The sequence below is a fragment of the Lampetra planeri genome, chromosome 26 (genome assembly GCF_965212315.1).
Source record: "Lampetra planeri chromosome 26, kcLamPlan1.2.h2, whole genome shotgun sequence".
NCBI lineage: Eukaryota > Metazoa > Chordata > Hyperoartia > Petromyzontiformes > Petromyzontidae > Lampetra > Lampetra planeri.
This window is the reverse complement of record NC_136132.1, coordinates 5,968,067-5,991,517: the sequence shown is the minus strand read 5'-3', so window position 1 is coordinate 5,991,517 and position 23,451 is coordinate 5,968,067. Positions and strand designations below refer to the sequence as shown.

At 48.1% G+C, this 23,451-nt stretch overlaps 2 protein-coding genes across 2 annotated transcripts in view; one reads left to right on the top strand and one right to left on the bottom strand.

The window, feature by feature from the left end:
* The window catches only part of LOC144727794 (uncharacterized), a 48,563-nt gene extending 35,081 nt beyond the window's left edge, over positions 1-13,482 (top strand). Inside the window, exons 14-17 of the mRNA XM_078606906.1 lie at positions 8,077-8,410; positions 9,681-9,793; positions 10,466-10,559; positions 12,323-13,482. Coding sequence (XP_078463032.1) covers positions 8,077-8,410; positions 9,681-9,793; positions 10,466-10,559; positions 12,323-12,514 — 733 coding nt within the window. The 3' untranslated portion in view covers positions 12,515-13,482. The remainder of the gene's footprint in view (positions 1-8,076; positions 8,411-9,680; positions 9,794-10,465; positions 10,560-12,322) is intronic.
* The window catches only part of LOC144727633 (uncharacterized), a 59,871-nt gene continuing 49,666 nt past the window's right edge, over positions 13,247-23,451 (bottom strand). The window contains exons 9-12 of the mRNA XM_078606593.1: positions 21,012-21,096; positions 17,116-17,191; positions 16,155-16,283; positions 13,247-14,736 (exon numbers count right to left, since the gene is read on the bottom strand). Of these exons, the coding sequence (XP_078462719.1) occupies positions 14,471-14,736; positions 16,155-16,283; positions 17,116-17,191; positions 21,012-21,096 (556 nt within the window). The 3' untranslated portion in view covers positions 13,247-14,470. The remainder of the gene's footprint in view (positions 14,737-16,154; positions 16,284-17,115; positions 17,192-21,011; positions 21,097-23,451) is intronic.

Genomic DNA, 23,451 nt, shown 5'->3' with positions numbered 1-23,451 from the left:
GACTTTTTTCAGAAGGGTCCTACATCACCATGTTTGATCAATGCCAAGAAGAATGCATATATTACGTGGGAGGAAAGTGGTGTTTCGTGAATCTCATCATCGTTTTTCAATATTTGGCTAAAGTCCAATTTTGCCGAGGGTAACGCGCCACATTTATTTTGGCCGACATGTCACCGTGATATTGAGCGCTCTGCACGCGCATATAGTGGGCGGCATTCGACATCGGCGGATGAAGCAATCGCTTCGAGCTCTGGAGCAACTTCACGCGCACGCGGTACACAGGGATGTGTATTGTTGTTATTATAATATTCAAGAGGGATCGTTTATCTGGATTTGCAATGTTAATCCTCTATCATGAGATAGGAAGACAGCTGTCAAACGGTGATATGAATGATGGCTCCGCATTAAAACACAGCACTCTAAATAAAGGCAACATTTAAGTAATGTATCTTTATTACTGGACATTTGTGAAAAAGCACTTCATCGGATTCCTCCGGTCTAAATCAAGATTGTGCATATATAGCGTTGTTCTTATTTCTCGTGGACATTTGAACAAGTGTTATTAGTATGGATTGTGTTTGGATATTTTTGGTTGGTGGAAATAGTACAATTATTATTTTAGGAGGTGGGTGGAGACCAGAGTGGAGAGGTGGGCAGCAAAGGCGTAGCTCAGATATTTTGTGCCCGGGGACGAACTATAAAATTGGCGCCCCCCCCCCCCCACCGTGTAATCACATACCAAAATGTAATTACATGACATGTAGGCTGTGTGTGGCGGGATATATAAACTTTTAGGTTGAGGTGTAGATTTGTGCAGTAGTTTCAGGCTGCCGCGCCCGCCGCAATAAGTTCTAATGTCACGTTTTGAGCCTAATTTTGGCGCCCCTTTACCTTGGCGCCCGGGGACATATGTACCCCCCTCACCCCCTGCCCCCCCCTAGCTAGCTATGCCTCTGGTGGGCAGTCAAATATTCGGCTTCGTGCCCCCAATGGGTTAGCAGCATTTTGCATGTGTAGTAACGCTTATGACTCGTTCACACCGGAGTTGGAGGCACACTTGTTTATTCAACACCACACGTTGTGACATACACACTGAGGGGGTATCGGCCCCCTCACCCGTCTATCTGAGGACACACCTCTAGGCTAACCCTAGCCTGCCTCTGAGTCCTCCTCTAATGGGCTAGGGGAGGCTATCTTGGCCCGACACTGGTCAGTCGGGCCCGGTACCCAGAGTCCAGACCAGCACTGGCTCTGGCTCTGGTACCACGCCACTGGCTCGAGCCTGCGCGGTCCTGATAAGGACGGCGTGCCAGGGGGAGACCAGGGCTCTATCTAGGACGTCTTCCGTCTCCTCTTCTTAGCTAACACAACACTCTCGAGCCCCTCGATACATTCCCCTTTTATACCCAACCCCTCCCTGAGGGGTGGGGCCCCGGGGGATCATAATGACCGAATCGACCCCCCAGGGTGTCTGGCGCGGACGTCGCAGAGGGCACCTGCTCGTGCACACATGTAGCCCCGCCTACTGTGTTTGTTTACCATAGGCTGCCATGCATAACGGGCTCTCTCTCTAACACCCCTACATCACTCCCCCCCGCATAGCATGCAGCCGTCCCGGCTGCCAACATACAAAAATTTGACAATAAAGGTGCCTTCACCCCCTGACCGCGCGTGTGCCTCACTATTTTTGAACAATAACAGGAACCAGAAGAACGCAACAGCAAGATGAGAAAACAACCCGTCGCACCCCCCCCGAATAAATACGAATTCCGTAAAAAAAACAGCCTATATACAATCAGCAGGGAACCCACCACGCACACACAACACACGGTGAAGCCAACATATGTACATCCGAGGAGTGGGGAACACACCACCCACACAACATCCAATGAACACAACAGCTATGTACACATTTTCCGGCCTCACAACAGTTTGCGCATTTTAGCGCGCGTCCTTGCAGCGGGCCCCTCACACGGGGTAACCGCGTGTGGCGGACCATCAGGTGGCAATTGTCCGTCTTGGGGTGAGCATTCATCCGACTCCGCGTGACCCTCGGTATCCGCAGGAGGGGTGATTGGGCGTGAGCCCGTCACTCCTGATGCACCTGAAGGTGGCACAGCCGGCAAGGCATTAGGTGAGAGCGACGGAGACGGACCCAGCGAGTCGGCCGACCCCCCACATGCTTGGCCACGCGCGTGTGAAGTGTGATTGTGTACCGCAGAGAAGGGTTTTAACCTAGAGGGGTGCACGAACCATCGCCGCTTCCCCCACTTGATGCGCACGCACTGCGGTCGTAACACCTCCACCACTTCCACAGGGCCCCGCCACGGCCGCACCAGTTTAGAGGAGGTTGCCAGTGGCACCTGGGGGCAGTGCAGCCATGCCTTGTCCCCCGGCTTCCACTGCAGCATGTGCGCTCGACTCAATCTGAGGCGCTCATTCGCCTTCTGACGGAGGTCAGAGTTTTGCATTGCAGCATCCCGTGCCTCGGTCAATTTGTCCAGATTAAATTTAACGTGGTCAGCCAGATTAGTTTTTCCCTGCGGCACGGGGATCTGCAACTGGGCACGAACAGGCGGGTCTGGTTCTCGGCCGTACATGAGGTAAAAGGGAGAAAACCCCGTAGCTGCATGGGGTGCCATCCGGTACGCCGCCAAGACCCCCTGAATTTGTAGGTCCCAATCCGTTTGCGAGTCCGAAACTTGTTGTGATAACATGGACGTGATGGTGCGATGCAACCGTTCGACCATCCCGTCAGTTTGTGGGTGATATGGGGAGGTCCGAATTTTCTTTGTGCCCAGGAGATCACAGACTTGTCTGAGTAGTTTACCGGAAAAATTTCTGCCCTGGTCGGTCAGCAGCCTCTCCGGAGCACCTTTGTCCAGGACATAACCCTGAACAAAGGCCTCCACGATGGCTGCTGCCGACTGGTTGGCCAGAGGCCAGGCCATAGGCCAGCGTGTAAAATACTCGACACCAGTCAACAAATATCTATTCCCCCTGGGGGTGGCGGGGAATGGTCCCAAAATGTCCAGAGCGACCAGCTCGTTTATCCTGGACACTTTGATCGATTGCAAGGGCGGGTTAGACTCCCGTGCCGGCGGTTTGCGTTGTGCACATCGAGGGCATGATCCCAACAAATCCCCAACATCCCTCGTCATGCCAGGCCAATAAAAATCAAGTTGCAGCAAGGCGAGAGTCTTTTGGGTCCCCAGGTGTAGGAGGCGCTCATGAGCGGCCCATACCACCCTGCCCCGCAACCCAGTAGGGACCACCAGCCGATGTCGACGCGACTTCCCGTCCCAATGCATCAGCAGGCCTTGGCACATTTCCCATGCGTCGGAACCACCTCTTTTTCCCCCCGCCGCACCGCCAACGCGACGTCGCCACCCGAGGAGGGACACATCCTCCATCTGGAGGCGCCCCCAGTCAATTACGGGCAACCCCAACAGGGAATCTTTGCCCTGTTGTTCGATCGAATTAGTAACTACTGTATCGTCGTCGTTGGCGGCCGCCAAGACAGGAACCGATGTGTCCCCTGGAGGTCTGCAACGTCCAGACCCCAGGAGGCATGCACACTCGGAGGTGGTTGGCAAGCGCGACAGAGCGTCCGCGTTGGTGTGGCGAACGCCCTTACGGTATGTGGTTTGGAAATCGTAATCCTGGAGGACCTCCAACCATCGGGACAATTGTCCCGATGGCTGTTGAACCCTCAGGGCGTACTGCAGTGCCGCATGATCTGTGCGGACGGTGAAATGCCGACCGTACAGATATGGGCGATACTGTTGGATGAAATGGACAATTGCCAACAGTTCCCTACGGGTGACACAATATCGTTGCTCCGCTGGAGACAACACCCGACTGCCGTACGCAACCACACGTTCCACGCCGTCAACCACCTGGGAGAGCACGCCCCCAATACCCGTGTTGCTCGCATCGGTGTCGAGCAAGAATGGTTTTGAAAAATCAGGGTAAATCAGGGGAGGAGCGTTTACCAAAGCGTCCCGAAGGGAGCAAAAAGCAGCTTCCTCCTCCTGACCCCAGCAGAACCGAACCCCTTTTGATGTTAAAGCGTGTAGGGGTTTTGCTATAGTCGCAAAATTAGCGACGAAGCGTCTATAATACGACGCAAACCCAATAAAACTCCTAACCTCTCCCACTGAGGTGGGAGTCGGCCAGGAGCTTACACACTGCGTTTTGGCGGGATCGGTAGAAATACCTGAGCGTCCCACGATGTGCCCCAAATAACGCACCGACTCGCGTAACAAATGGCATTTTTGGGGCTTAAATTTCAAATTAGCAGCCCGCATCTTTAGGAAAACCGCCCGCAACCTCTGGAGATGTTCATCAAAAGTTTTGCCAAAGACAATAACGTCATCCAAATAAATCAGGCACGACTCCCATTGCAATCCAGCCAAAACCAATTCCATCAACCGCTGGAAAGTTGCCGGCGCTGAGTGTAAGCCCATCGGCAACCGGTTGAATTGAAACAGGCCGTGCGGAGTACGGAAAGCAGTTTTAGGCTTTGAATCATCGTCCAGAGGAAGCTGCCAGAATCCCGAAAGTAAGTCCAATGTGGAGAAGAATCGCGCTCCCGCCAAGGCGTCAAGCGATTCGTCCATCCGTGGGAGCGGGTATGCGTCGGCAACCGTAATTTTGTTAAGGCGCCGAAAGTCAACGCAAAACCGCAACGAACCGTCCTGCTTCTTAACCAGGACGATCGGCGCTCCCCAAGGGCTGTTGGAGGGAGAAATGATGTCGGCGGCTAGCATGTCATCAACAGCCGATTTGACATGGTCCTTTTCGGCGGGACTCAACCGAAAAGGATTCTGGCGTATTGGCGCGCTGTCACCCGTATCAATATGGTGACGCAGCAGATTAGTGCAGCCCAAATCGTATTTATCCCGACTGAAAACGTCGGAAAATTCCCTTAGTAGTGTCTTAAGACGTTGACGCTCTAAATTTGACAGGTCCGTCGATCCCGCACAAAGCGCCTCGAGCCACCCTTCATCGCTGTCCGAATGTGGTCGCGGTGCAGGGACAGCGCCGACATGACTCGCGACGGGTTCCTCACAGGGCACCGGCGTTGCGTGAGCAAGCACGGTCCCCTGTGGGACCACCACCGTCTGCGAGCCCACATTGAGGACCGCGATGAAGGGTTCTCCTTCCCCTCTCACTATGGTCTGGGCCGGGAGTAAATCAGGTCCACTGACCCCGGCCCTAGACGGTCCCAACAGAACCCCTTGAGCCCCAATGCCCTTAGCGAAGGGCCGCCGAAGTTTCAAGGGAATCAACATTTGCGCCCCCGGAGGAACGCGCACCGTTCTATCTACGAACGCCGGCACCGTCGCGAACGCCGTCCGGCTCGTAGCGGGGGATGGCAGAAACGCCATGCGTCGGCCCGATGGGAGCTCAATGCATCCCTGGTCGATTAATATCCTAATCGGCATTTTGGCCAGGAAGTCCGTCCCCAGCAGGCACGGAACCGCCAGCGAGGAGGAAACAAAAATCGGCCCAGACAATTTAATATCCCCGACACAAATTTGGGCACGAATTTGTCCGATGATGCCAAGTGAACCCCCGTTAGCAGCAAAGAATGGCACGTTAACAGGCATCAAAGGACGGCTTTGGGCAGGGAGAATGTTATAAATCAACTCCGAAATAATGGTCGCCGATGCTCCTGTATCGACCAGGATGCGCACCTCGACCCCATCGATGTGGCCCACAACGGCCGACGACCCTGACGACGCGGCTACAACCCGATGGGCCAACACGGACCACTGGCTGGGTTCAATCTGAGTACCCAGAGCGGTGCGTGTTGGTGCCATGGTACGCGATATTGGCCCCCCCTTCGCTGCGGTGTTTGAGTGTGTGACGGGCGTGTGCGTGGGCCAAGCATGAGGGGTGCCGCGACTCGCCGGATTATGATGGTGGAGCTTGTGACGAGGGCCAGCGTCCCGTTGAGGTGTCGTCCTGCGCTGCCCAGGAGAGCGGCACCCCGAGGCGACGTGGCCCCGGATGCCGCAGTTGTAACAGCGTGGAAGCGCTGGTGACGACGATGGATGTTGTAGACGGCTTGAACCGGCCCGGTCCTCCCGTACTCCCGCTCCATGCTGCCGTTGATGGTCGATGGCGCAAACCTCTTCCGCCGGGAGGGTGGCTGCAGCGACGGCACGCCCGCTCGCCGCCTTGCTGGCCTTCCGTCGTTGAGAGGACAGGTTTGCGTGGAGAAGACGGGCCGCTTGGAGGGAGCACATCTCTGCATCGTCCTGTGCGACAATGACGATGTCTAAGTCGTCCGCCAGCAAAAGTATCTTCTCTGTCACCATGGCGTCGACACCCTCGTCATCCATTCGTGGAAAGGCCTCCTTCGCCAGTGCCAGGAGGCTTGTGCGGTACGCCAGGGGCGACTCCTTCGTCCCTCGCTGGCGATCGTAAAAGAGTTGGCGACAGTCCGATGGTGGACCATATACCGCCGACAGCACCTGCATCGCCTTCTGCAGCGTGGAGCGCCTCTCCTTCGAAGCCGATGTTAGAGTGGCGAGGGCGTCGCTGTCGAGGAGTGCTGGCAGTGCTCGGAGAGCCTCGGCGTCTGTCCACTGTGCCATCTCCTGGTGAGCGAGGAAGCGCCGCTGGAAGCCGCCCCAGTCGCCATCCTCGCCCACAAATTCCTTGAGTGGAGGTAGCCGCTGATGTAAGGCAGCGGCTGCAGAGGAAGAACGCACTCCCTCGTCCGCCTCACTCAAGTCAGCGTCGGCACGAACCAGCGATGGCATCGCCGGTCGCACCCGTGGTGACGTTCCGCCCGTTGGTGGTGACGCGGCAGGTACTGTACTCCCGCCGTTGGACGCGATGCTTAGAGCGGCCACGCCCTCAACAGCAGCTGCGGCGATGGCGGGAGTTTCAAAATGTTGCTCCGTGGAAATGGCGGGAAGGCGCTGTGATCGTCGGCTGCCGTTGCCCCGTGGCGGTCCCGCAGCCCCCAGCTGCGTGATGGTGTCGAGCATGGCGGCTGCGGCGTACAGCAGCTCGGTCAGCTTCGCGTGCGCCTTCCTCAGCCCCTCCATCGACGGCTCCCCTTCCTCCAGCTGCTGTGGCGTGGATGCGCCCAGCCCCGGCTGGTCGATGGCATCTTCAGCCGTCTCGGGCCCTCCGACTGCAGTGGTGTCTTCTGCCTCTGGTACCCCGACTCGAGTCGTCCGGCGTGTATCCATGTTCGTACTTTGTTTCACTTCTGACGCCAGATGTAGTAACGCTTATGACTCGTTCACACCGGAGTTGGAGGCACACTTGTTTATTCAACACCACACGTTGTGACATACACACTGAGGGGGTATCGGCCCCCTCACCCGTCTATCTGAGGACACACCTCTAGGCTAACCCTAGCCTGCCTCTGAGTCCTCCTCTAATGGGCTAGGGGAGGCTATCTTGGCCCGACACTGGTCAGTCGGGCCCGGTACCCAGAGTCCAGACCAGCACTGGCTCTGGCTCTGGTACCACGCCACTGGCTCGAGCCTGCGCGGTCCTGATAAGGACGGCGTGCCAGGGGGAGACCAGGGCTCTATCTAGGACGTCTTCCGTCTCCTCTTCTTAGCTAACACAACACTCTCGAGCCCCTCGATACATTCCCCTTTTATACCCAACCCCTCCCTGAGGGGTGGGGCCCCGGGGGATCATAATGACCGAATCGACCCCCCAGGGTGTCTGGCGCGGACGTCGCAGAGGGCACCTGCTCGTGCACACATGTAGCCCCGCCTACTGTGTTTGTTTACCATAGGCTGCCATGCATAACGGGCTCTCTCTCTAACACCCCTACACATGCATCCAGGACACATGGCTGAAGTACTTGCTAACTGGTACGTTTTGTTCAGATGACAACACCTTCCTAATAGGAATGTGTCGGATGGTGGTGGGTTAACGACACATTTATATTTAACAATAATAATCATTTACATTTATAAGGCGCAATTCATCCAGGGATCTCAGTGCGCCCATGCACGAATTTCTGAAATATAAACACTACAAAGTCCAGAGTCGACGGGGTCATTCATGGGAAGTGTAGGCCCGGCGAGACAGGCGAGTCTTTAGAGAAGACCTAAACAGGTGCGAGTGCTCTAACCCAAAAGCCTTTCATCACGAACAACGAGTAACGCCGTTCGCTTGTAAGCGTTTCGTTTTCATCGCCATCATCGCCATCATCGTCGTCGTCGCTGTCTTTGTCACCAGGCGTGAGTTTGCCTACGCGTCGAGCGATGGGGCGGTGCGAGTGCGCGCGTTCAGACCGTGCGGGCCGGAGATGGAGCTCGTCGCGACGCTCACGGGACACGAGGCCGAGGCGACCTGCGTTCGCTGGCACGGGGTCACCGAGCGCTGGGTCACGGCCTCCCAGGACGGCACCGTGCGCGTCTGGGTACGGTGGCAACCGCGACGGGGGAGACGTTTCGAATTCGCAAATGATCAACGCACTCGCCGAGCTCGCGGTTGATTAATCATTATCGTCGTGATCATGTCACCATCGTCACCATCATTGTAATCATCACCGTCTTTCTTGTCACTATTACAATCATTATCGCTACCATCATGATCATTGGCAATATGGTAATTATTGCCATCACCTTCATCATCATCATCACTGTCGGCATAATTACCGAGACTGCAATTATTGTCACTATCATTGTCATCACTGTCATGTTCATCACCACCACCGAAAGGATGATCATCATCATCCAGTGCATAATTGCTGATTATCAGCATCATTATCATTACTCATAAGCAATATTTCAGCATAAAAGGACACTTCTGAAATTGACTCGCTCCTCCCTACATTCATGATCTCCTTCAGCCATATATTCCATCAAGATCATTAAGTTCCTCAGATTTTGCATTGCTCAGTCCCACAGTCGAGGCTTCACACTTGGGGTGGTCGTGCCTTTGCAATTTTGCTACCTAAAATCTGGAACTCCATACCCTTTGAGGTCAGGACTTCCAAGACACGATACATCTTCAAATCTCGACTAAAGCATATCCGTTTAAAATGGCTTTCTCTCTAATTATTTTCAAACATCTTCCTAGGTTGATATTCAACTATTTCCGCCTTTTCATGCATAGCGCCCTACGAACTATTGTTTAAGGGCACTTTATAAGTTAAAATTAGGATTCTCTTCAACCGTTTTAAGGTTTGTGATGTGACCACGGGTGTTGTTTCTTTGTGTGCTTGTGTTTGTGTGTGCTTGTGTGTGTGTGCTTGTGTGTGTGTGTGCTTGTGGGGAGCGGTAGTGTGGCGGTTAGCGCGCTGCGCTATGTTACTGGCGACCCGAGTTCGATTCCCGCTCACGGCCAACACCAGTGACGATTATCGGAACCGGTCCTGGTCCTCCCCTAGGTCGACTCAGCCTCAAATAAATACCTGGTGCGGTGTGTAAAAATCGCCACTACGGAGACAAAGGTGGCCGGGCGTGGTCTTGGCCACCCACCCCCTCGTGTGCCGTGCCGGCCTTTATAGGTGCTTGCTGACAGCACTTGCTCCTCCAGTCTGTTAAGGCTATACGGGGGATCTTTTTTTTCTTTATTTTCTTTGTGTGCTTGTGTGTGCTTGTGTGTGTGTGTGCTTGTGTGTGTGCTTGTGTGTGTGCTTGTGTGTGTGCCTGTGTGTGTGTGTGCTTGTGTGTTTGTGTGTTCAGAGCGGGGACGGCTCGAGCTGTGAGCGGGTGCTGGTGATGCCGGGATCCGTCGGCGCCCTATGCATCGACGAGCTCAGTGGCTGCATTGTGGTTGGGGTGCAGAACACACTCCGGTGGGTGGTGACGAGCTGCCGGTTAGACGAGGCACACTTCACGACAATTCTGCCCGGCTGAAGCCTCTGAACCAATCCACCCGCAATGCGCCCGGGCTCGGAGCATCTCGGAACGGGGTCGTGTCCGGATAGCTCGATGAAGACCTCCACGCCACGTGGGCCGACAGGGTTACATGACCGCACTTTACCACGCTGGTCGGTGCGAATTTGTGAAGGCAGGGAACGCAGGCACGGGGGGTATAGAAGTATAGTACAACAGATGATTTTTGCTGCACCAACCACTGCTGTCCGCAGCATAACATATAACGCACGTTTTAATACATGCATTGTTTTGACATCGGATGTAACATAAGCTACGACATACATGACACGGATATAAATGTGAGCGAAATTACACAGCAGTTCGTTTGACATGAAACCATACAGAAAATACATTTTAGTGCAACTGTTCTGATTTCTTCATGTTGGTGACAATTTTCTTCATTGTGAGAAATGCATCATTTCGACAAACCGCTAGTTTTACAGAAGCGGCTCATTCGAAATCGGGATTCCATCAAGCCAGTTGATTTCCCCTCGCGTAAAGATGGGGCCAGTCACCTAAACCGTGACTCCCAATTCTCCGCTGCGTGTTTAACACTTGCGAATGGCGTCTTGTCCCCCTGTCATGTGCAGCGTGTTCGATGCAGAGACCTTCACGCAGGTGCAGGTCAACACAGGGCACAGCGACTGTGTCAGGTCCATCATCCACATCCCCGAGCGAGGACAGGTGGTGCTTTGCCCGCCAGAGTCTCCACGACTCTCGGCTCTGTATCTACACAATCGCTGCATTCCTATCCGTTACTTCATCCATCCATCGCCACTCCTGCCGTCATCTCTGCATCTGTTAAGATTCTAATCATATCTACGAGATTCCTGGTGAAAGTGAGTTTTCTATGTGCAGCAAATTGATGGCATCAGCCCAGACATCAACTGCGCGACTTTGCTGGATGGAATCAAATTTAACACAATTTTCCAGATTGAAGCCGCTACACTCATTCATTCACTCTGACCATTGATTGGTCAGTCACTTCCTTATTATTTTATTGCTGCTACCAATCATCGTTCCCATGAACCTCGCACCCTTGACACCCCGAACAACACCAAGGTCTCCTTCTCCGAGGAAGACTCTGTTCAAACACCAAAACGTGGGATGTGATGTTTTCTTCATACATTTTTCCCCCAATACCACTCGACTTTGAAATGCCCTCCCATCGTCTCTTTTGCCAAATTCACGAGTGCTCTTTGTTGCTGCCGACTTACGGCATCGAAAAAATCGTATTCAATTTGATCTGTTACCTAATATGGCAAGTTATGGCTCTGTGAATTAGGTTTTTTTTTATTTGCACAAAACTTAATCTGGGTATAGAGCAATCGAAAATACTTCGTGAGCTCTGTGATGGCATCGTCTAGGAGACATTTTTGACTACTTACTGCAAGAGTTGCACATGTGAATGTATCTCACAAATGGAACATAAATAATTACCCAAGAAAACCTTATCAAGTCGAATGGCTTTTTAAAAGGTTTTGAAGGGAAATTGGGATTTTTGGACCATTTATGAATCTGTCTTTTGCATGAAGGAGTAGTTTTGCTTATGACAGTTTATGATCATAGGCCCAAGGCCCAAACATCCAAAGGGCCAGCAATAAGAAACACTATCGAATGTCTAATAGATAAGAGCAGTCTGGAGGGTTCTCAAAAAACCCCCCACGCATATGAGGGGATAATGTAAAAAAATTACAAACACTTTAGATGTTCATTTTCTTTACTACGATCAACTGGGCACATTCCAGCCTTGCAGGTTGGGCATCTCATACACATGCTGTTCATCTCCATGCAATTCACCAACCATGTTTGCAAGGTGCTGGACTAAATGAGTACGCCCTAAGGATGCTCTCCAAGCTACCCTCACACAAAGAGCCCTGGCTTGTCTCTCCAGGCTGTTGGGGCAAGTGCTGTTAGCGAGCATCTATGAAGGTCGACATGGCACACGAGGGGTGTGGTGGCCAGCACCACGTCCGGCCACCTTTGTCTCCCTAGTGCTGATGTTTACACATCACACCAGGTACTCATTTAAGGCTGTCAACCATGAGGAGGGCTCAGGGCCAGTTTAGATATTCGCCACCGATGTGGTTATTGCAGTATGCCAACTACCAGAGGTGTGGACTCGAGTCATGTGACTTGGACTCGAGTCAGACTCGAGTCATGAATTTGATGACTTGCGACTCGACTTGGACTTGCATAACAATGACTTTGTCCCACCTATGAGATGTGGACTCGAGTCATGTGACTTGGACTCGAGTCAGACTCGAGTCATGAATTTGATGACTTGCGACTCGACTTGGACTTGCATAACAATGACTTTGTCCCACCTCTGCCAACTACTACACGATCACATCCTCACACAAAGACAAAGCCACACTAACACGCACACCCACGTGTGTGCTCAGTGTAATGTGGTGTGTGCTGCTCTCTGTGGTCTGTGTGGGCAGTACGTGTCTGCTGGCTGGGACCGCACCGTGCGGGTGTGGAACGCGTACCACCGAGGTCGGGCTGGGCCATCCAGGGACAACTGCTCTACGACAGCCACTCTACAGAGAGGCACTCCGTCACGAGCCGGGGCCGCGTCTCCCCACGCGGTCACTCCAAACCGCGCGCCGCCACCTCATCTTGTCATACCGTAGAGCCCCTTCCAAAGTCGACAATTAAAACTGCTCTTGGTTAAGTTATGTGCGCGTCCTCGTGCCTTCGGGGTGGCTGAGTGGGATGATGTGTCTGATGAATCCAGTATTTGCTGGATGAGAAAAAAAAGACCCCCATAGTCTCCTGATATTGCACCATGAGATTATTAAACTATGGTATTCAGTAATTAAGGCAATAATATATCATGACATTGCCTTCCATAGTGGGTGGACCTTACTTGGAGAGTTATCCACAATTGCTGAATGGTAAAACTGTCTTTAATTAATGCTTCTTGGAGCTGTACACTAATATGCTAAGCTGGAAGGAAGCTCTTGATATCTGCAGGAATAAGTGGCATGCTTAAGATGTTGATGTACAGTTGTTTATACTTTATTCGCTGGTTCGTTAGATCCAAACCTGAGTTAAGTGAATTAGTGTAAACTGCAGCAGTGTTTACAATGACGCCACTGCATTTTATTAATAAATAAATAAATCTTCCACCAGCCATAAATGTTTAAAATGCTAATACCGTAATGAGAAATGCCAAGCATTAGTAAGCTAAATGCTGTGCTGTATCCCTGAATTAAAATACGGGGGTGCACTTTGACAATAAAACAGTGAGAAAGCTGATGTAGTTAATGCCATTGGTGCAGAGCCAAGACCAATGACTCATTGCCCTAGCCAGCACCTTGCCAAGCGAGAATGTATTATTTAAAATGACAAGTCATTTAGCATCACATTTTGGAACTATTTTTTTATTATAATAATGTATGAAGTACATTTTAACCTTTTGCCTTTCAAGACCTTGTTTTAATTATGCATTTAAAACCAACCAAAACAATTTGCAGGCAAGTATTTTGTTTGGTATAATATTAACTTACAAAGACAAGACTAACTAAAGAACAGCAGACAGCTATCACACTTTTCACATTTTTCAACATTACAAAATAAAGTGACTTTAAAAAAAAAAGTTAAGGCTGTTGTCATATGGTGTTTCTAAAAGTCCACTCCCCATAGGATCCATTCTGGTGGACATTTCCATCTACACCAATCTACTCAATTCACATATAAATAAAACATTACACGTTGCAATACATCTGTAGGTTGGGCAAAGTCAATGTTGAATCGGAGTAGACGTTCAAGAACTGGAATTTGAACAGCACCAGCGTGGTGCTATATGGCCAGTCAGTTGCTGATCATTCAAATGATGTCCAAACTACCTATTTCAATAACCACTTTTATCCGGTTCACTGTGTCTTACCACAGTATTGATGTCTCAAGTGCATTATCCAATTTACATGCAAATGGAGTGAATGAGTAGACAAGCTGACCTTGTGGGTCCGATCCTGTAGTCTGGCACGCTGATGGGAACACCAGCTGTGAGCACTATAAAGGTTTATAAGGCCCATGTGAACTAATAATGGACACCGCGCACTCAATACAATTGGACCAAAGTAATAATTTACTGCCCTTTGTTGATCCACTGCAAGATGAAGGCCTATACACTGAATATGTCACAGGGGTTGTTTGACTGTGTTGCACTATGCCGGTCGCTGCAGGTCGGTGAAGGGGACTGGTTCAGATGGCAATTTCCACACTGATATTAGCCATGGTTAGAAATCACTCGGATTGGTGGGTTTACAGCACCGTGCAATAGCTACTAAACATAGTACCACATATTAATGCTGCTCGCTGTCACTTAAGAGCCATCCAGTCATCAGAAAGAGCTAGGGTCTCTGGTTTCGCTGATGGGGAAACTGCCTATAGTTAATAGTGCAAATCATTTCCCTGGAAGTGTAACTTTTAGCCACAAAATGGCACTCAATTATAGGTATCTCTGTGGGCGTTTTTTGTATGCTCCAAGTCAATAAATAAAACAGAGAAGACACTCAGACATTTCCTCAAGTTTTGTTCAAGCCACGGGAATGCATGGAGTTGTTTTCTGACAACTGTGCCACCTACAAAGCGCTCCACTTAAACTCATCGCAGGAGGCGTCCTCGCCCGAGCCGCAGCCGCTGTGACCCACCGCTGGATCCCTCGTTTCCACCCCGACTTCCTGCACGCCCGCCGCCTCGCCTGCGCCCGCTGTCATGCCCGTGCAGGTTGCTTCGCCTTTTTTCATCGCATCCCAAGTGCCCAGGGCCCCCATGAGGGCAGCCAGCACTCCGGCTTCTGACGGCGACGGGGGGGTCTCGTGTTCTGCCCCCAGTAGCTCCGGGTCGTCTGCGCACCCACGGGATTTTGGCGCCCAGGGCGAGTGCATCACGAGTTCGGACGAGGAATCCACAGGACAACAAGAGTAATGATAAAGGATTACACGGCATGCCTTTTGTCAACAGGGCAATCGTACATGCCTCAATATACACTGCATTTTCTTTGACATCAATTACCCTTTCATTTTTTATGATGTATTGCACAGCTGAGTATGCAATTTGACACATGATGGATTAATAGCATTGAGACTTCTTTGAATGAATGGTACCCAGATGGAAAAAAAGTGGCATTATTTATTTGAAAGAGTAAATTTGGAATGTTGCTCCAGTTTCGTACCGTACGTAGCCAACCGAGCTGATCTGAGGTGCAGGGGAAGGAAAATAAACTAAACACAAAAATCAGTTCTTAAGAAATTTGTTTTCAATCGAGAGTTGAAAGTGTATAGCTCCAGTGTCTTCCTAATATCGTAAGGAAGAGCATTCCAGACAGCCGTAGAAGCGCATCTTAAAGCGTGCGATGCGGTGACCATCTTTGCTCGATGGTTAGCTAAAAGCTGCTGCGAGGATAAGCGGAGTTTGCATTTTGGTTTATGCTCTTTGACCAGATCAGCAAGGTATCGTGGGCCATTTGTGGCAAGCACTTTGTGTGTAATGAGTGCGACCTTTAATTTGACCAATGTTAATCAAATAAATTAACCTTGTAACACAAACAACACAGATAAAAAAATAGGGTGAACGATCCGATCGATACAGTACCACTCTGCTCCACCTTGCCCTCCTATCTATCACCACCAGAAAGCAGCCACTACATTTTCCAAAGTGTGCTTCTTAAAGACACTAATCATAAAGTCACCAAGACCTGGAGACTGGAGTGCACAGTTTCAAAAATAATTGGGTAAAAAAAGAAAATAACAACCTCTTTTCACGAGCTTCGCAGTGACAGAAAAAATAAAAAAAGAGAAAATGTGGCAAATTTTGAAGGAATAATTATGGGATGTTTCAGCGATGATTTGTGAGTGAAGGAATGCTACTCTATTGGACAAGTCACCAGAAAATTGCCAAACATCCCAATGCAGACCCTCCTGAACAAACTTTCTGGATATATTAATTACATCCACGGTGATGTTTTCCTGGATAAATGTCGTTATTACTGAACTATTTCAAAGGTAGTTTTTCGCAACGGTAAAAAAATAACACGAGACAGTCGGTCTTAAATATGGATATTGGTCGCGAAAGTCTACGTGTTAAATTCATGAGTGAGTGACGAAAGCTGGTAAGTGTAGGCGCACAACACATCGATGCTGGACAATCCTCGATGCAACGGTACCAACAACAGGAGGTCTTCATCGAGCAGGGGGCAGATCACGGCTGAAAGAAAGGTGACAGTGATGGTGTACGTGTTTCCACCGGGGTGAAAGTTCCACCTACCCGTGTGCTGCGTGGACAACACAACACGCGCATTATCTTCTCCGTCATCCATCCACTCCCGAGAGAGTTGTCCGATTCCCAAATGCATCTTTTCAACCGCAAGCAATCTGCAACTCGCGGACTCCATCCCTAGCGTGCATGCACAAAGATAAAAACGAAAGAAAGATCCTCTACTTATCTGTACGACCAGAGAGACAATTGGTCATTCGAGAGCCTCTGTTAGGTCACCACAGCAGCATACGTGGGAGGTGATGTGTCAGGGTGCCATGTCCAGTAGCTTTTGTCTCTCCAGTGATTGGACACGCAGGAGGACAGGTTCAGACATCAAGTGTCACTGATTTGATCTCTGGACAGGAATCAAGGCCCAAAATCACAAGAAGAAAAAATCACTATAAGTGACTAGGGCGCTGTGAACCCTGTCACCGCATTCGCGTAGTTGCTGGCAGATGAGGGCACGCAGGTTGAATTGGGGTAAAACAATTCACCCACACGAAGCCCGTGGTGCACAGGAGCTGCTCTAGTCTTAACGCGGGCAGTGCTTGTAAAGCTTGTGTCAAGCGGAATGCACACGTGGTCATTTTAACATGGTGACACTACTGTGACTGTTGCCAAGGCCATTGTTCTGTTGCCATCCTGTGCAGCTTCACACGGTACGCTACCACTGTGGACATTCAGAGTTGTCTAATTACACTATACTCTGGCCGCTCGCCTGATGACGCTAGTTGTAATTACTCGTGAAAGATCGTGCTCGAATTGTAAACGTTGTGGGCTTTACTCTCCAACACACCGGTGTGGTGAACTAGGAACGAATTGGAATGTTTTGCTTACGTGACAAACCTTACGAATTGGCTGTGTCGGGTGGATGGCAGGTTGAACGACACATTTATATTTACGCGACCGAACCCAAAACCCTCTATTATGAACTCGATACTGTTTCTGCAAAACTTTATTTTCAACTCACGGAGTTGTGACTTCTCCTCGTGGCTTAGCTGAAGCTGAGTTTCCAGGGTTTCTATGTGCTTTTTCTGAGTCAGCAGCTGCCCCCAGACACGTGGAGAAAAAGACAGTTAGAGGTCAGGGTAGGTTAGAGATCAAGGCAGAGACAGCGGCACAAAGCAAATACCTTAAGATTTCATGAGAATGACAAAAATAATGAGCACAATGGCCAAAATTAAGTCCAAGTATCTTCATGTTCGAACAAATGCTCATCGCTGTTGATGGTCCTCAGCCCATTGGTTTACAGTCGTATTCCTATGCGCGTTATCTACGATGAGAATGTATGCTTGTACGTAATTTTTACTTCTTTTGCACCATACGTATCCAACAGTGCTAATCGGAGGTGCGGGGGAAAGACAACAGTGGTGAAGGAGGTGCCCAAAATTGGTGTAAATACCACCACTGATGTTATCTGCGGTCGGGAATTGAGCTCAGGACACGAGAATGCATACACAACTAAGGGACAGACCGCTTACAGAATTAAATACCTGGAGTATAAAACACCAGGAGTGCATGGTTTAAACGGCAGGTTAAGTGTCCCCAAGTTGTAAAAAAAGAATAAGATAACACAACCAATAAGATGCTGATGCTGCGTCAACTTAATTTAGTTACTGTTTTCGGGCTCTTATGCTTGCCAACATTGATTAGATGCATTTAAACTCTGCAGCTTTTGAGTCAAACCACGACTGTTTCGACCACACTTCCTTAGTGGAACCACAAACTGCAAGTAACTTAAAATAAATCACGCACTAGATATTTTGGTTAATGTAATGCTGATGCCTGCAGCGTCAAATTTTTGCACACGCAGCGAGAAGCACTTGTGACAGCTACGGTCCAACGCGTTGCGGCTGTCGAGAAAACCGATGCATTTCAATAGGTTGGCAAAAAAAACATCGGTCTGCAAGTCAGTGATTCACGTGTAACAATATCTTATACTCGTAATCGGCTGAATATTTCATCTGCTTTCAATTGCTTTAATTCGCACCACAATCCACAGAAGATTAATCACTTGGTGCTCTGACGATTAGGATTATATATTTGTAAGTGTTTAGCAAGGGACTGAAAACTATTTAAAGATTTAGGTGCGACTCTGGCCGATAATAAAAATCAATCAACCTCTGAGCCATTATTTAGTGAAAGCAAACTTATAAGAATTGTATACTTATGAGAATAGATTTGGCTGTATTTGTGCCAAATTTCTTGAACATCAGTCACCATCGCCTGTATGCTGTACAAACTCAATACAAAAATATACTCGGAAGAAGAAAATAGTATTAAACGTATTGTCGTCACAGAAAATAATGACAAGTCCCTCTCTTAGAGGAGTACAAAATACCATGGCAAACTGATCAACATAAACAATATAAAAAAAACACTACCACTAAGTTATGTGCTAACTTACCAATCTAAAAAAATATTATCGTGGATAACGCATTTGAGCACGATAAAAACAGTCACGTACTTTTTCACGACATGTAATTTTTCCACCCAGATCAACAAAATGCTTATCAGATGTAAGGATGACCCAACATGAGGCCATGATGAGTCGTTGCGTGAGGTTTTCAGCAGGAGGCACTCTCCCCTCTGTAATCGTGATTCCTGTGTTTCTCACTGTTCTGCCCCTGCCTGCCCAATGTTCCAGCAACAAGGTAGAGGGGACACTGTTCTATGTTTGTGGTGAAACATCAAAAACTGTGATGCTTTCCACTTATGTGAATATTGTGATGTTCTAAGATAAAAAAAAATCATAAAATAGATGGCAATAAGGCCAGAGTGCTGGCTAAAATCCCAATGCTGTATTGATCAATACCTTGTCTGGCCACACAAGACATCTGATATCTGACTAAAGCACAAGTTAAAGTAATTTTCTTTAAACCGTAAGATCCTGATAACTTGTAAATAATGAGTATTGCTTGAATGATTTTGTCAGCACGCGACATCGTTTCATCACTGCATCTTAAAATGCTAATTTTGGTTTCAAGGTGAAGATCAGAAGGCCTTTTCAAAGGAACCGTGATTGTCTCCCCCTGCTGTTCATGCTGGGGCCTTGAAAACCTTAAATGTCCTGCGCTTAACACTCCCATCCGCTGCTCCAACTGGAAAAGCAGCCGCTACGGCTGTTGCTTTTGTATTTTATTACTTTCATTCTGCTGTGCGAGTGCATTGTGTTCATTCCGTTCGCTTTATTACTCCTATCTGTCTTTGAGATCTCATTTGGTCAGCACTGCCTTTGTCACGCATTCTAAATCCAGCCCTGTAATTGAATCAGGTTAGGTGTGACCAATTTAACCAATATAATTCAGGGAGACATTTAACTGAATGTAAACCTCAAAGGTTTTAATTAAATTATGAACGAGAAACCAGGAAAAGATGCCTGTCAGACACAGTACATTTTTCCACAGCACCTAGTCGATGGACGTTTGGGAATGCTCATAACACAGTTTTTCAGTGCGCAGCAAGCGGATTGGTTTGGATGGTTGGACAGTCTGACCCTCAGGGATATTTTTTGATGTGCACTGCTGTCAGATTTAGTTTAATGTTTAATTTAAGATAATTATATTCAATCCAGCTTCGCCAAGTTTTATTTTAAAATGTAATGCTAATTGTATTATTTATTTTCATTACATATTCACAATGTCTCTTTAGACGTTTGTTTAAGACCTTTGAGATTGTCCAAAGAAAGTTGGAATTGTCCTTTCACCTGGATATGTCTTTAACTGAATTCCTGGCAATAATGAAGGAGACATACGAAATGCTGCAAGATAAATTGGAGCACGTGTCCAAGTACAGCCCTCTTGTCAATCCCCTGTTGGATGAGGCTCTCCCCAAGCCATGCAGAGTTATTTGGCCAGATTTCTCCATTCTTCTCAGTGTGCATTGGTCAAGGCTAGGAGTATGGATATGGGAACACAGAAGTACAGTCCAACAACACACCTCTACTGCCCACAACATAACTTCCACACTTGCTATAACAGCTCAGAATCTTAATTAGAATATCCAGGATTTGTGTTGACCTCTGATTAGCATGGTTAGCTACGTACGGTGTGAAAGAAGTTCTATATACATACATACAGGCTTAACCTTGTTTGTTTTCCGAGACCTGATGAGATCAGGCATTCCAGGTAATAAGAAACAAAACAATTTACTAAATATTCAATGTAATACACAAATGCTATTCGGTTATTTTCATTAATGTTGTGTATATCATGTATAACGTTTCTTTAGAGCTCCTTATAAGTCCACTGCTGGCTGAAGGCCTCCTCACAGCATGGAGGTTGTTTATAGGTTCAATATTTTTTTTTGGGTGAAACTTTCAAGGTGACATTAAGAAACAAATATACACACACACACACAAGCCAAAACCAAACATACACACAATTCGATACACCAACAGTGACGTGGTCTAGCTCAGGCGCTTTTGCCTCTTGTTGCAGAGGTCCACGGTTCAAATCCAGTGGCCGCCTTGATTTTAATATTGCGGGTTTATTAACAAAACAAAAAAATACAAGCGTCATCTGCTTTGCAATGGACGGTAAAGTTCCCGGCGATGCATTTGTGTAAGAGCAGGCCATTGTGCGCCGGTCCAATTTTGAAAAATAACCCACAATTGGATAGCAACCATCGCCTCCTCTTGCTAAAAAAAAACTTGACAGGACCCTCCTGATTATATCATTAATAATAAATAACAACAAAACTAATCTTGCGTTCACACAACCAAAGATAACATCACATATATTCAGCATAGTAAATACACTCTTTGGATGTTTCATATCCACAAAAAACGCAAGAACGATGGTACATTTCAGCTGCCGATTGAATATTATGGGAGGGCAAATGCCCTTTTCACAACGATTACGCTACCTGATCTCTGAGAGACAGTATCTCTTTCTTCATTCGAGTTATGCACACAGCCTGTGCTTGGTAGGCTGCCAAGGAGCGGTCCCTCCTAGAAAGGCGCGGGGGGCATGCACACACATACAGACACACACTTACATGGCCGACACAGATGCATTATGCCACCCACATGCTGGCACATACAGTCAATCACCTGTTAAATGCTTACAAACGCAATGCAAATATGTGCTTGAATGCATGCACTTCGTTCCAAACACAACATGTGCACACAAGGGTGAACACATGTACAAACACACATGCCTATACACACGCACACACGAAAAACTCAAGTAAATAATCTTGCATTCGAACACATTCATAGAATACATTTACATACTCCGGTAGTTGAGCCTCAGATTCAGAAGAAACAATGTGGATTCCGGCAAGGGTCGTGGAATAATGGACCAGCTCTCTTCCCTCTCACAGACATTTGAGGGGTGATGGGAGTATGCTTCTCCAGTCTACCTCCGCTTTGCAGACTTGGAGAAAGCATTTGACCGTGTTCCCCACAATGTCTTGTGGAGTCTGTGTATAGTAATGTATAGTGTAGTGTATAGTAGTGTAGTGTATAGTAGTGGAGTGTATAGTGTATAGTAGTGGAGTGTATAGTAGTGTAGTGTATATTAGTGTAGTGTATAGTGTATAATAGTGTAGTGTATGGTAGTGGAGTGTATAATAGTGCAGTGTATAGTAGTGTATAGTGTAGTGTATGATAGTGTAGTGTGTAGTGTACTGTGTAGTAGTGGAGTGTATAGTAGTGTAGTGTAAAGTCGTGCAGTGTATAGTAGTGTCGTGTATAGTCGTGCAGTGTACAGTGCAGTATATAGTAGTGTAGTGTATAGTGTAGTACAATAGTATATAGTAGTGTATAGTAATGTGGTGTATAGTGTAGTAGTGTATAGTGTAGTAGTGTATAGTGTAGTAGTGTATAGTAGTGTATAGTGTAGTAGTGTATAGTGTAATAGTGTATAGTAATGTAGTGTATAGTGTAGTAGTGTATAGTAATGTAGTGTGTAGTAGTGTATAGTGTAGTAGTGTATAATAGTGTAGTAGTGTATAGTAATGTAGTGTGTAGTAGTGTAGTAGTGTATAGTAGTGCATAGTAGTATAGTAGTGTATAGTGTAGTAGTGTATAGTAGTGTAGTAGTGTATAATAGTGTAGCAGTGTATAGTAATGTAGTGTATAGTGTAGTAGCGTATAGTAGTGTATAGTGTAGTAGTGTATAGTGTAGTAGTGTATAATGTAGTAGTGTATAGTGTAGTAGTGTATAATAGTGTATAGTGTAGTAGTGTATAGTGTAGTAGTGTATAATAGTGTAGTAGTGTATAGTAATGTAGAGCTAGAGTCTGTCACCAGGGAAAGGGAGATCTGGACCGCCACTACTCAACACGCTGCCGCCACGACCCTCACCAGGACAAGCGGACTGAGAAACGATGGAACCAACAAAGTAGATACGTGTAACATCGGCAGCCACAATCAATCCATTGCTGGATGAACACCTTCCCAAGCTGCAAACATCATTTATGGTCTCGCGATACAAGAATCTGTGAAACACTTGCATGTGAAACATTTAATACAGGTAGGAACAACAGTTCCACACTGCCCACCAGGGATTATTTGTCTGTCTGTCGTGCATAGAGCGCTTCGGGCGGGCTCAGCACCACGTGACGCGCCGCCCCCCGCAGCTTGCGCCATGTGACACGGATCGCACGAATGCGCTGTCCAACCAAGTTCCTACCTGCCCACTCCGAAGGAACGTGTTCACTCTAATTCCATGGCAGATGTCCTTTTGGTCATATTCCCTTCGTGGGCTGCCACTTCTTGACATTAACCTCAACCGTTGGCCATCATTTCTTCGAGTGACATACCCTGCCCAAACTTACTTACTTTACTTAGCACTCAATATGATGTCCCTAACTTGTGTGTGCTCTCAACTGCACCGAGTTGAAACACACTTAGAAATGCATGCTTGACAGCTATCAAAAGAGTCACAAAAGATGGAGAGCATCTGTCAATAGACAGATGGCATGCAACTTCATGTGGATTACGGAAGTACACACACAGACACATGACAATCTCTCCAGCAGACTGTTGCGGAGAGTACTGTTGTGTAAGGTCAGCATGAGATGGTGCGTCTCCCTTCACACCCAGACGCATTTTTAACATAGCCACCAAAGCAAATTAACGTAGAGGACACTCGTGCCGATGATAACCATAATGAAATCTTTATGTCAACCGAGTGAAGGCACACCAAGGTAAAACGTCTCGTTTTTAAGGCCGATCCCGGTCACAAAGCAACACAACACATGTAGAAACATATTCATCACGCACATATAAATGGTTGACAGCTCAACAAAAAAAAGTAATAGAAAAACTCTTCAAGTTAAGCTAAGTCATTCACATCAC